Raw genomic sequence first — 14,550 nt, forward strand, 5'->3', positions numbered from 1 at the left:
CGTACGTATAAACGTGTACACGCATGTATGCAAACAGGATTTGTGCGACTAATTGCAAAGTACTTAAGCAAAGCTTTAAACAAATGTAAAACAAAAATTGTTAATAAATTATTTAAGCGAAAATGAAAGAAATCCGGTTGCAAAAGAGTGAAATAATTCCGTATGCACCCGCACAAAAAACAGTGTGAGTCCTGGCGTAATAGATATAATGGGATTTTCCGGGGCCCATTCGCTTGCTTACTTTTGGGCACCGCTGTCAGCGGCAGACGCAGTCAATCCGCATCGGGCCCAAATGACCGGTCATGCATGGATTTCTCGATTTCTGTTTCAATTATACGCATCTTGGCCCACACACAAACACAAACACACACACACACACACACACTCGCTGAGGCGATTATAATATCAATGAGCTGGAGGTGTGTGCGCGTGAATTTATTCATTTGCTTGTCACTGTTTTGACAACCTCTCGCCGCCCGACTTCACGGCAACAGGAAGATATAGTCGGCAGCCAGCCGGCGGCAGGCCGGAGCATTGTGTCACCCAAATCGGATTAAGAATTCGTATTCGCATCCGTTTGCCACATAAATGAGTGGCCGGGGTGTGAGTGTTTGAGCCGCTCATGGCAAATGAGAAGCAAATTTAAAATTTTACACTTGACTTAGCATTGTTGTCCTCCCATTTCACACGATATATCGTTTTTTTGCCCTCGCCACCCCAAAGACTCTCCGAAATACGAGTGCATAGTCAATATCCGGTCTGGGTAGTTTTTAAAATGTTTATTTTTTACTTGACATTTATGCAATTTTTGGTTTGCTCTTTTTGATTTTGCTTGCCACTTAAACGCTAGAAGTAGTTGTATAATTTAATTCTAGATATGGCGTTCGAGGTTCTAAGCACTAGCATAGCATATTTATACAATAACTATATACATTATGTAATCGAAGCAAATAACGAAGGTCATCTCGGTCCGAGTACTAAACACACACATAAAGCAGTTTGACGTTTACAGTTTGTCCTTGAAGGCCATTGATCTGCCCTCGGCCGCAGGTCCTCTTCCGCTCACCTCCGACCTGCCTCGCTTTTCAAACAGTTGCAACAATCGCTGTTGCATCTTGCAATTTTATGAGTGCGAATGGCTGAGGTGGTGGGCGCCCAGTGGGTGGAAGTAGGGTCCGTAGGGCGGATAGGGCACCGCATGCGAGTACAGTAGTCCGCTGGCGTACGCCCCCGGTCCGAAGGAGCTGCCGCCGGGCGGGGGAATGGTGGGGGAGTTCACGTCCATGCCGGGGTTCTGTTTCTTCCACTTGGTGCGACGGTTTTGGAACCAGATTTTAACCTGCAATTGGGCAACAGGGATAGTATTAAAAAAATGTTTTTTGTTCCGAGTGTTTTCATTTTTAGCGGGCATTCCGAAGAAATATTATTTTTAAACAATTTAAATTCATTTTTTTCTTTTATAAGTTTTAATCAAAGAGACTGGTAATGTTTAAGTTTGATAATAAGCCAGAAACGAAGGAGACCTCGGCAAGCCGATGTTAATATACCCTTGCAGCTACTAAAAAAGGTAAATATTTTTTATAACAACTATGTTTCGATTTGTTTGTCTATAAAGCAGGGAAAATTATTCCGTTATCTTTAATAAAATTAAAACCGTTATACTGAAATAATAAACCATTTCGTAAGAATAGCTTAAGATTTGGCCAAGTTATGTCTTCGGCCAGTTTAAAAAAATGATTTCGAGAAAAACAAGTTTAAAGTTGTCAGTATTGTACAATCATTCTGCCGGCGAACCAAAATGTAGGCATTTAGACACTTTTGCCGACATCCATATTTTGGTATGTTATTTTTAAGGCTTTAAAACACCTTTTAAGACAAAAAGTTAGATTTTTTTTAAATTCTTAAAGAATATTTAATTTTGCAATGCCTGAAAGGGTATTTAAAATTGCCGAAGGTTGCTTGTAATAGTTTAAATGGGAGCCTTATCATATATTCGTGCGATTTGAATTAAATTAAAAACGTAATTTAGAAATGTCAAACCATTACTATGTCTTAAAGATTATAAACATAAAAAACTGCGAACTTTAAATTTTATTTTATATATTTTCCACCTGCAACAGAAAGACATCTTTTAGGAAATTTTCACGCAGAAAGCTTTAAAACGGAGAGACTATTTTGCGTACAAACGGACGAACGGGCGGACAGACGGACATGGCTAGATCGACTGACGCTAATTAAGAATATATGTATATACTTTTTAGCGATGAAAATGTTTTCATCACTGCGCTGCAAATTTCTGACTGACATAATAATACCCTCTGCAATGGTATTAATATATATAAGAAAACCAACCAAATCGTCAGGTGGGACGAAACCGTAACTCTCTCTGTATCTTGCTGATGGATCATATAAGAGAATTATGGTTTATACCAAAAGAACGATAATTGCTATACAAAATTGTATTATCTTTTTAGTTGTTGCGGTCTTAAAATGTTTTGCTATATATTTGTTCGGTACTTCGATTAATTTTGAGCTACACGGAAATTGAGTGAAAGGCACTTCCTTGCTTTGGCAAGGCATTTGTTGGAGAATGCAAATCTTAGAAACAGTGGGGGAGGGGCGGAACTGATACCTTCATTTTGCTACTCTTTTGATTTGTTTTTTTGCTTTAGTAGTGCCAAACAAATGAGCACCCCACCACCCACTACAAGGACACTGTCTTATGTGCTGTCGGCACACACACATTAAGAAGTTCCCCCGTGCAAATTACTCACGCAAATAAGGTGCGTGCACTTATTTGTATGTGTGCTCTCCGCTGCTCTTTGTGCTCAAATTCCGTTTTTAAAAAATGCAGTACCATCATAGCAAAACGGATTACGTTGGCAGTTACCCAATATCTTCTTAAATTAAATAGCTCGATTTTGAAAATTGTTGTGTCTACCGATAGATATGTCCGAAACCCACAAACAAAAACTAATAACTAACGTCTATAGAGGCTCAGAGTGACAGACAGACTCTTGCGGATGGATCCGTTTTGAAATTAACTTGCGCGGTTTTGTTTTTTTTTTAATTTGCACTTGCTCTACATTTTATAAGTAGTCTTGATGATTTTTCCGGCAATCAATAAAAATAAAAATTTTTTTGTATACGTATATAAAAACTTGTTTTTTATTTTAATATTTTAACACCGATTTTTTTTTCATCTTAACATGAACATTTATTCATTAAAAAAACCATACAACAAAATATGAACAACTAACTATTGCACTAGTTGTTATTTTTATTTACTTTTAAATGGCTTTGAGAACACTTGTTACTCCCGTTAAACTTCGAATTTCTCAGAACCTTTTAAATTGTTTTTTTGTTGTTGTTATTTATCAATAAATGTACTTTATTCATAATAAACATCATATAAAACAAGTTGCCCTATGCAAGCAAATATTGCACTAGTTGTAATTTTTTTTTTCTCCAAACATTTGCTTTAAAAACCTTTGTAACTCCCGTTAGACTTTGATTTTCTCAAAACCCAATAACTTGTCTTTTTCTTGTTGTTGTTAGCCCAAAAAGGTGGCAGATTTTTACTCGTTCTAACCTAACATATATATATTTTCATAATATCATAATTTTTAAATATTTGATGGCATTTTTGATTGTTAAATTAAATGAATTCCATGTAAGGAATATATCTGACTGTACTTTTTAAAATATAAAAACATATATTACCTGTGTCTCCGTTAAACTTAAGCTAAGGGCTAAGTTGAGCCGCTCGCAGACGCTCAGATATCGGGTGGTCTTGAACTTGTTCTCCAGAGAAACCAGCTGCTCGTAGGTGAAGGCAGTGCGAGCTCTTCGAGGCTTTGATCCACCCCCTCCGCCTCCACCGCCGGATTTCCCATCCCCGTTGCGACTGCCTCCCTTCTTGGAGTCCGTCTCGCTACTGGGATCGTCGATATCGCTGCCGTCGTCGCACAAATCGTCCTGATCCATGTCGTTCAGGTCCTGGGCTGCAGAAGAAAAACAGAGATATGAGTTGTTTATTTCTGCGTGTCCTTCACTTGGTACGAATCAACCGGCTCGGGCCATCCATCACCCGCAAATATCACTGTCCTGGGAGATTGCAAACGGAAATCAATCACTTCGGCCACCGCATCATTGTTGGATTAATTGGAATTTTTCGGCGCATGTTGGCGCACATGTGACCGCCAAATGACTGTGTCGGAACTCATCAAGTGAACGAGAAGAGGACGGAGTGTCTGGTTCCGTTGATTGCCATGATTCGACAACCAAAATTCAATTAAGGCAGCTGGCTAACTATGCCCGTGGGTGTGTCTCTCAGCGAAACTACAGTCTACAATTTCGACTCATATTTTTAACACTCTGATTGCATCATAATATGAATACGCTAGCCAAATACAGCAATTTAAATATTGTAAGCCGTCAAGAACTTAGCTTGTTAACAATTTTCTCAGTTGCCGAAAAGCAAATTTGCGGTGAACCCCTTTTTTAAGGCTGAGGAATCGATTCAGCCATGCGAAAAAGGGTCGCCAAAAGTGTCAGCCCTCCGTCAAGGATGTTCGCTTTAGTCCTGGTAATTGGCTAACATGATTGGCCGTGTTTGCATGAAATAGAGGGAAAGTGGGGAGCGCGGTCAGTGCGCTTAAAAGTGCACCATAGGCTGGGCGGCAATTAAACCGAAAATTAACGTGAACGCTTCATTTAATATTTAACGAATTTCGCAATGGCCGCAGAGCGGGCACTGCCATTATCGCCGGTAATGGGCTGTGGAGTGTTTGCAGGCACTTTGATATGCATTAATGGCACATTAGATGCCCGCCTGTCCATCAATACCTAACCGAATCGAGCTGAGTCGACGACTGGCCCTGACCACAATTGGTTTGAGTCAATTGAATTAACAGCCCCCCAAAACCAACGGGGAGGAATCGGCAGACAGACGCTTAATGCGCTGTCAAACAAACGCGAAAAGTTCAAAGGGCAGTGGAAAATCAGGGAGGAAGTTAGAAAGCCGGCCTGGCTAATAAGCGTTGGAACCACAATTTAGCAGGGCGAAAGCGGGCGCCTAATTGCGCCGTCCATTCAACGGCAACTTGCCGTTTGCGTGATGTCTGGCATTAAGGGAAAAGAGGAAACCCTGTCGGACCAAAATTGACGTTTAATTTAACTGAAAGGATTACGCACATTTGCGTAAAGTAATCTAAAATTTGGATCCCTTTGCTAACAAAATCAATCGTTATTTACGATAACGTTATTTTAAGCAATGTTTAAAATATTACTATCTAGAAAGAGTTACATTTTTTAACAATTATCATCAAGAGAAAACCTATGCCATTTGTTTTTTGTTAAATTAAAGCCAAATAAGACCAGATTTCTGGAATTTGGTATTTTTAGAATCCTTTTGAAAGAAACAGTTTCGAATAATTATAATATATTATATATTATTATCCCAATAAATATATATATCGCTTTCTGAGTTTAGCGACCCATTAAAAGCTCAAATCATTCTGCGAGTCATATCTGTCTAGCGTCTGCCATTAACAAAATTGCTGCTGGTAATTATTATTTTAACGAAAGCACTTCGTAAGCATTTTTGATGATTTGGCCGTGGAAAGGGTCGAAAAGAAGAGAGTCTCACATGCACAGTGAAATTTTCAAAGGTAAGAAAGACAGAGGGTGGCTGAAAATACAACATACAATTTATGCTTAATTATGAAACTCGAGTGTTAATTACCACAAACTGGCGCATAATTTAGCCCACACACACAGATACTGCCCCGAAATGGCTTATAACTTTGACATTTTTTGTGCTGTGGCAATCATTGTAATCGCATCCGCCCGACCAATTCGACCCCGGGGAGCATTTGTCCTCTCATTTTGCCATTTTCATAAAATAATAAATGAGTTGCTGATGGACGGATATACTCGTAAAACGAGCCGAGTTCTCGGGCTCTGGAAATTGTCGCCTAACTTGACTTTACGGCAACTGCATGGCGGCAAAATGGAACTCGTCCTTACACACACACAAGCGGGCACACAAAGACACAGACGGGCAGGACTCCCCCGAGTCCGCACACCCATACAATCGCAATGGAGAGAGCGAACAAGAGAGAGCGCCAAATTGAGTGCTGAAAAAGAAGAAAAGTTTTCGCAGCCATTTTACATTTTTGTTTCGGGGGTTGGTTTGCCACTGTTTGTGCTCCATTCTCCGCTTCGTTCCGCCCACATTTAAATGTTGGCCACCCCCGTATTTTCCTACCCTCCCCTCCACTCCTTCAACAACTTGGTTATCGCTTGTTTTTTCATATGACTTTTGGGGCGCATTTCAGTTGCTTTCATGGCTATCTGGATTATGCAGACAATATGTGGCTTTATTGTTGCAAATTTGCCTAGCTCGTGTTGCTAGTTTTATGTTTTGCAATTTAAATGAAATGCAAATTGCTGCGCCTAAAACGCAATGAACGGCGCCTTAGAGAATTGTAGCCAGACCCGGCGTATGCGTAATATTTATGAATTATTAACCAGCTGCAGCTGTCAAGTGAAGTCCGCTAAAGGAGTGTGCTGGTGACATAAAATCTAATTAGTCGCAATGACAAAGGGCCGCATAATTACGCTAATCTGAACCGAAGCGTCGGCAGCGGCGGCATTAACACCTCCTCCCAATAGGCCATAAAACGGGGTGTATCCCTGGCCATCTGATTGTGTGTGTGTGTGTGACAGCGCCATTGAAGCGCCTAATGAATGTGCGGTAATTAAGTACCTTGCTAATTAATGACTACAGCAACACCAACACCAACCAACAATCGTTGAATGCCAGCCGGCAAACAGTGCGTATGCGTGATGCTCACACACTCGCACTTGGCTGTCTGTCTATATGTCTTTCTCTATGCGAGTATTTGTGTGTGTATAACCGGCCTAGGGGTTGCTGGATACGACCAACAACATAATTATTTCGAACATCATTATCGTGGCGAAGTTTCCCTGGTCGCCTGCCTGGTCGCCTCCCTTTCAGTGCCACCACTCGACTCCACAGCCCAAGCCTCTTTCATGGGGTCGTTGGCGGGGCCATTGAGTCGGTTTTATTAGCACTTATACTCGCATCCCTCGCCAGCCATTGATGAAGTTAATTGTGTTTTATTAACACAAACACAATTGCACAAACAGCTGGCCAACAACCGAAGCCAGCGATGGCCGATAATGTTTCGTTGATAATGATAATGGTGTTGATGTGGATGGCCATGCCAGCGATTGCCATTTTCCGTGTCTATAACTTCCTACATTCGCGCTTAACGAATTGGACCATAAAAACAGTGTAAGCGAAGCAGTTTAAAACAGGTTAATTAATTGGCAATATACAAAAAAAATTTAGTTCAAAAAGAATGGGTTAATACAACAATAGGACACAGTCGATCTCCGCTAAATAAAATATACATATTTCTAACAGAAAATAATAATAATTGCAAGTACTTATAAATATCATTACTTGAAATATTCATAATTTATCGATTTATTTGTTGATTTTAATAAAAATTTATCAGAGTTTTGCTATCGTAAAGTTGTATACTACAACTTGATCACTTTGGACGACAGTCCATGTAGTGACGATGCGAATCAAGAGCGTGTGCATAGGAGACTACTATATATAGCCGTAGAATTAAAAATATGCTGTGATGGTCCGATCGTAACGAGTAATTCAACCATCGTAAGGTATCGCTAAATTTATAAGGATTGCATAACAAGACTTTAAGAAAATTTATTGATTTTGGAAAGAGGGCGGTGAAAGTGACGCACTAAACATTTTAATTTTCAAATGGAGTTCATGAGCTTGGGTTAATAAAATATTACACTTTTTTAACACAGTTTGAATTTAATTCAAAATGCAAGTCGAATGACACCAAATTTGCTTGGGATCGATGGTTCGTTTAAAAGTAATTCAAAAAATATTAAATATCTGAAATCACATTTTGTGCCGAAACATGATTAAGCATACGACTAAATAAATACACTGTGTAGGCAAAAAACCTGGATAAAACGGTCCAAATGGAAACATTTAAAAGTGTATTTATTAAGTCAAATGCTTATTCATTTTTTGTCACAAAATTTGATATCAAAATTTTATATGTTGAAGGTGCGATCGTCTCGACTTTTTTACCTCGTTAAGAGGTGTTTTTGTTTAATACAATATAAAGCTTAGTATTTTAAATTCCTCAATTGACCTATATCTTGAATATGCGTAAATTGTATTGGTAGAGAGTCGCACAAAATATGATTTGTTTTCTATCCACTCAGACTCACATTTCCTTGGTTTTCTAAACCAAACCGTTTGCCAATAAAGTCAACGCTTTTTATAATCAGATCACAAGCAGCGTTTAAACAAATCGCACCGAACTTAAACTTAAGCTCCACCAGTCATAAAACCCATGACCATCCACATCACCATCATACTTTTTCCTGTTTTTGAAGCTTTGGCCAGCGGCTTAGTGATGGCATCGCCATGCCCCCCGCCCAAAACAACTTCAATCAAATTTGCAAATTTTTATTTGAGCAATTTCTTTGCACCGAGCCAAGCATGAAAATCAATTAATTTCCAGCAAAATTTTAACCAGCCACCGAAAAGAAAAAACGGCATCGAAAAAATCATTGGGAAACCGAAACCTGATCCGCAGCAAGACAAACAGTTAGAAGGAAAAAATGAGAGTGAAATGGAAATGTAGCTACCCATTTGGCGATGGGTTTTCCCCAATTAAAACATCAATCAATCAATTAAAAGCAATTCTATTGAAAATCCTTATTGGATATGAGTGCAGCTTTTTGGTCTAAACAAGTTTGCGTTTCAAAAACGAAGATTGCCAGCCTCGCAATGCAGAGATCCTTTTTGGTTGTTCTAGCATTTGCGCATTTGTTTGCAATGGAATAGCCAAAATATAAATGCTTTCACGGCCAGCATAACCAAACTAAGCACCCAAACACCCACCCACCCACTCGTTCCTACGTGACTTCCGCCAGAAGGCAGGCAGCGCTAAAATCCCAGGGCCTTAAAACTGTAGATTCCGGCTTGGAGAGGAATACAGAAAAGCAAATTCAAAATCGAAACATACCTAAAACGAGTATAAATATAACATACACCATCCACAGTCATCCTTGCAAAAAAAAAAAAAAAAAAAAAAAAAAAACAGGACGTGGGCGAGGAAAAGGAAGAGAAACCAAACTGTTTGCTGCTGCAGGTGCTCTGCCCGTTGCCGTGCCTCCCCTTTTTATTGGCCTTGTATTTGAGCACGGAGTGACAGAGACACTCGGGGGAACATGTTTAGTGGGCGTGCCATGAATTTCCACCGATTTCAATCAAATCAGACTGCTAGCCATCAAGGTTCCTTGCGATTCAAGGGTTGTGAGCTCCAAGTTGCTCGTATCAATGGAGATAGCTTTACTCACCGGACATGTCCTCGCTGTGATCGTCATCCAATCGCTCCTGCATTTCCTCGTCCCTCTCGTAGCTCCACTGCCGTGGATGGCCAAACTGACCAATTGGCAACTTGTTGCCTGTAAACTTGTTCGGATCCAGGATGTTTTCCACGGAAAACGCCAACCGTTTTGTGGCAGCATCTCGCTCACTGGATGCACTGGTCGAGGCGGAGTTTGCATTTGCGGTGGCATTACTGTTAACCGAACGCGTCAGGTCGACTGGACAGACCTGTACAAGAAAACATATAAGGGTCCGACATTTTATTTTTTGTTTAATTATTTCCATTGCACGAGTCGAAACTGATACACAGTGCTAAGATTGTTTCATGCTTATTTTAGTATAAAACTAACTTTTTTGGCCGTATCTTTTATAATAGCACGTGTGAAAACTGTCTGAAAATTGACTGAATTTCCGAATCTATTAAATCAATAAAAAGGAAGAATTTGCGACCTTGTAAAATAAATATATTCTTGATCAGGATCAATAGCCGAGTCGATCGAGCCATGTCCGTCTGTCTTTCTTTCAGACTGTATTTTGTATATATGATATAAGCTAGATTTTGGGATTTGACATGCAAAATGTGTCCACGCTCACTCTAACGCCCACAAGTCGGTAAAGTCTGTCGCTTCACCCTTTGACATGGTAGAGTTTAGTTATTAGGCTATATAGAATTTTTCGGTCAATAACTCTCGACTCAACAAAAATCTTCCAAATCGAATAATTTTTTTAGAAGTTACTAGCAGAAATACAAATTTTGGGTAAATGACGCTCCTAAAACCCGATTATTTTCTTAAAACATATCTGCTTTGGTTAGCTGAGTAACTCGACTATTGCGTTCCTTGCTGATTGATATAAACATCATTGTTCTAAGTACTTTATTTTACCTCTTTTTGATATATAGTTAAGCCGTTGAGTCGCTTACTTAAGTTTTGCTTTCAAAGGAAATGTATACTTGGGGCATACGGTATTTAGACAGGTGATAGTTTGCTTAACATTCTTCACATTCCCGTTAAAAAAATTAATTTTTTATCAATTAATTCTTTATTTATTTATTATCAACATGATAAAATTCTAGAAATGTTTTTGAAAGACAAAAAAAAAGAAACAAATGTTGGCAAGCCAAAAAAACCACCATATTAAAAAACAACGAAGATAAGTTTTCCAATGCATTTTTCGAGCCTTCCCATTAAAGGATAAAACTGAAATAGTGTATGTAGTGTTTTAATTTTTGTACATGTATTTTTCCGGTTGTTCCTGCAATATTTCTAGTACGAGTATATCTATAATAATTTTTGTGAAGGTTTCATGGATACAAAAAAACTGAGAGACCAGTTTTCGTAGAAATGTACGGACAGAAGGACATGACCAAATCGACTCTTCTACCGATTCTGATCAAGTGTGTAGATATATACTCGGAAATGTATTTTCTAATTCGGATAAAAATAAATTTTCTTCATATGGCATTTATTTTTGTTTTAAATATAAACCCTATTAAAAGTTGTGTGTATAAACTTTGCATTTAAATTGCACAAATGCGTATCTAATATAATCCTTTGTTTTGTGTAAAGCCATTTGAAAGTAAGGAATTAAGGACTACCTTGCAATTATTCGGAATACTTCGCTTTCATTCGCTTTCACTTACCGACGGCGTGCTGTGCGATCCATCGTTGCTGTCCTCGTCGTTTCCATCGACGTTGAGCTCCTCGCTGGTGTCGCTCCGCGCGTAGTTGGCCGCCGCGATCTGTCGCGAAGTGGCCGCCGCCGCAGCAGCCGCCGCTGCCAGCCCGCCCAGCTGTATTCGGAAGCCGTAGTCACTGAGATCGCGGCCACTGGGCGAGCCTGAGCTGGTGTTGGAGGCGGAGGTGGTGGCGTTGGCGTTGGCGTTGGCATTGGTCACGGAATGGGCAGCAGATGCCGAGGCGGAGGTGCTGGGAGCCTGCGTAGTGCGCGCTGCCACCGCAGCAACCAGTTTGATCCGCTCGAGATCCATGTCCGGAGCGGCAACCTGCTGCTGCTGCTGCTGAGAGGCATGAGCCGGATTCTGGGGCGGATCGATGGGTGGGCTCAGCTGCCGATCGGACAGCATGGCCGGGGAAGTGGGTGGCGACAGGGGCGACGTGGCCGGCGAGGGCGGGGCTGTGCTGCTGCTGGGGGCCCTCAAGTGGAAGACCGAACCCGCATGCGGATGCGGATGGGGATGCGACTGTTGGTGTGGGTGTGGATGCGGATGATGTTGATGGTGCTGGTGCTGGTGCTGGTGATGGTGCATGTGCTGCTGGGCGGCGGCCAGGAACTGTGGGTTCTGCAGCAGGTGCGGATGCTGCTGCAGCAAGGCCGCATGTGGATGCTGCAGTGGCTCCGGTCGGGCCAAATGGCGCACGGCATTCAGTTCCAGGAGCTTTCGCTGCTGGGCAGGTGAGGAGAACGATGCAGATCCCATTGCAGCGGGGGGAGATTGGGAGCGGCGTGGATTGCTGTGCGTGTTGTGGTTGGTTAGACTGCTGTTGTTGTTGAGATTGGGCTTTTCCTTGTCCGCGGATTCCTCTTGCATGGGACTCAACCGACTGAGCAGGCTGCCCGAATCGCTGCTCATCTGCTTGAGCCGTTCGAGGGAGCATCTCAGCTCCTGCTCCTGCTTTCCCGCTGCCGCTGGGCCATTGGCACTGATGATGAACTTGGGTATCTTGGGCGCTGGCGGCGTGCTGCCGCCTCCGGCCACCGAACCCGCCTCAATACTGGCCACTTTCGGCGAGGCGTTCGACTTGGGCGATTCAGGGTTCGAGTTGGGACTCATTAGGCCACCGACGGCCACGGCGGCGGCGACGGCGGCGGGCTGTGTTGCAATGTCGCTGGCCTTTTGCGCCGGCGATTGCAGCATGACCATGTTTAAGTCTTCGGGAATATTGTCAAATATGCACTGGTTGTTTGCTGGGTGTTTACTGGCAATTCACTGGCTGTTCACTGCGCGTTGCGTGTCCTGTCACTTTGAGGGCAACCAATCGACTAAATCTGGATCTGCCGATATCCGAAGTGGCCGCTGCTGCTTAAGCGTTGCTGCCGTCCGGCGTCCGTTTATCCTGGGCGTAATCCGCGCGCGACGACTCACACGCTCAAGAGTCAGAAGCGTAATGAGGGTTGTTTCCGCTTTCTCCGTTTCCGAGCTGCGAGATGCGAGCTGCGAGTTGGTAATCCAACAGATGTGTGCCTGTGGCAAGTCAACTGCTAAATGCTGCTGCTGCTGGTGGCTGTGATACCAGTGGTGGTGGTAGTGGCGGTGGTAATGGTGGTGGTGGTTTCTGCTTTGAGTGACTCTCTATGCGCCACTCTCCACGCCCACCGATGAGTGGTTCTTTGAGTGGATTGGCTCCTCCTGCCGCGGCACTAATCTCTACTAGCATCTAATGATTTAATTTGCCTTCCACTCGTTAGCAAATGTAATGGTCTGTTGCAGGTCTAAGCCACAGCGGCAGGACCAAGAGCAGGGGACGAGGACGAGGACGAGATCCTTGGCGCCGAGAGAGGCGAGTCCTGGAGAGTCCTGTTTTACATAGTTCTCCACTCAGCTGTAATAGCCACCCGAGGAAAGAATGGCCAGCTAGCCTCTGCCTCCCGAGGATGTGAGTAATTGCCAAATTATTTAGCGCAAAATTTGTTTGTTTATGCGGTCGGGTGCTTGCGAAATGGATCTCAACTTTTTGCACATTCCTCGGCGTTTTTATTTTGCTGTACACGTTGTTGCCCGTTGTGTGATGAGTTTTCTTTGCTTATGGCATGCCTGGTTTGCTGTTAGTGATTTATGCATGAGTGCTTAGTGCTTTCTTCAGCTTAATTGAATTTTAGAACATTTTTGTGGTCATAATTATGTTTATAATTAGTTGGCTTATTTACTTTTGGATTTCTTGTTGTTCCTCGCACGAGAGAGTAATCTTTGTGGCTTGTCACCTTGACGCTTCCTATGTAAAACTCAAAGTGTTTGAGGGAGATAGACGGTCCCCTGATCGCCCTGTCTCTCTCTCTCTGTCACTCTTTCTGGCCATTTTTGCTCTCCATCTCCTGCGCTTGCTCGCTCTCGAGAAATTCTTTTAAATTGAACAAAAATTTATATGCGCTTTGGCACAGACGATTTAATATCGCATCCAATTTGCGGTTTATACGCATCGCAGCAGTGGCCTTCAATGTGGGGTGTGCAGAAGGGGAGGGGGAGGGGGAGGAGGAAGGTTGGGTAGCCAGTGGGTGGTTAACGTGGCATGGGCCAATCGGCTCTAGGGCTTTTCGGTACGAAGGGGACAATGGAGCGTATAAGTGACATCGTTAAGTGGACGCAGGGTGCTGCCTAATGAACTCCGACGATGGAAGGTTGGGTGTTAGCTGGACCTGGAATGCGACTGCTTCTATATATCCACTGGCTTTATTTCGCCACTCGTTAGCACGGCTCGTCTTTTCCCTTCTATAATTAACCGCATAGCAGGGGCGGAGGGAACTTGGGTGCTTAATGAGCAGCTCGCTATGCCGTTTTTCGTTTTAATTAGTTTTAAGATGCTCGCCACCAACACCAGAGCGTTGGGCACTCATTTTAATTGGCCCATTGATGGCTTGGCCTCGTATGTGTGTATGTACACGAATCTGCACTCAGCGCACTATCGTACTCGATTGCTCATCCCTTGAGCAGGGTATCCTTAGGTTTGATCCCGTTTCTCGCTGTGTAATAAGTGCTTAAATCCTTTTACATGCAAAATTAAATGATGCGCATACGCACGGTAAAACCGCAAATTATTTTAATTGCTTGTCTCGTCATTATTCATTATTTAAGTGCGCTCAAACAGCCGACGTATACGGAATACGATAGCATGTGCATATAGTCGCTGCGAGTGTGTGAGTGGGGCAGGAAAATTGGCAGTTCGCCAGACGCACACACGAAAGCCGCTGTTTACATAGACATCAAACTTTTTGCGCTGCGGAAAAGCGGAAAATTGCTTTTGCTGTCGCATGTGGTCGTCTCTCTCGCTCGCTCTCGTGCCATGTCGCCGGCTGATGTACTTACTCTTCCATTTAATTAGTGAAAATAAGTATTAAAT

General features: G+C 42.5%; 1 protein-coding gene across 1 annotated transcript; it reads right to left on the reverse strand.

Moving 5' to 3' along the window:
- Positions 1–774: 774 nt before the first annotated feature.
- Positions 775–12,713, reverse strand: LOC108141228 (homeobox protein slou). Its single transcript, XM_017264484.2, has 4 exons — positions 11,118–12,713; positions 9,445–9,703; positions 3,724–4,004; positions 775–1,339 (listed from the first exon to the last, which is right to left on the reverse strand). The coding sequence occupies exons 1-4, from the start codon at positions 12,357–12,359 to the stop codon at positions 1,124–1,126; spliced, it is 1,998 nt and encodes a 665-aa protein (XP_017119973.1). The 5' UTR covers positions 12,360–12,713; the 3' UTR covers positions 775–1,123.
- Positions 12,714–14,550: the final 1,837 nt, after the last annotated feature.

Source organism: Drosophila elegans, unplaced genomic scaffold (genome assembly GCF_018152505.1).
Source record: "Drosophila elegans isolate 14027-0461.03 unplaced genomic scaffold, ASM1815250v1 contig_476, whole genome shotgun sequence".
Taxonomy (NCBI): domain Eukaryota; kingdom Metazoa; phylum Arthropoda; class Insecta; order Diptera; family Drosophilidae; genus Drosophila; species Drosophila elegans.

Bases quoted from the DNA above. Each gene is read 5' to 3' on its own strand.
- LOC108141228 (XM_017264484.2), bottom strand. From the start codon at position 12,359: ATGGTCATGCTGCAATCGCCGGCGCAAAAGGCCAGCGACATTGCAACA. The intron at 9,704-11,117 runs GTAAGTGAAAGC...TTTCTTGTACAG, and splicing joins GATCGCACAGCACGCCGTCG to GTCTGTCCAGTCGACCTGAC. The intron at 1,340-3,723 runs GTAATATATGTT...GCCCAATTGCAG, and splicing joins TAAGTTTAACGGAGACACAG to GTTAAAATCTGGTTCCAAAA.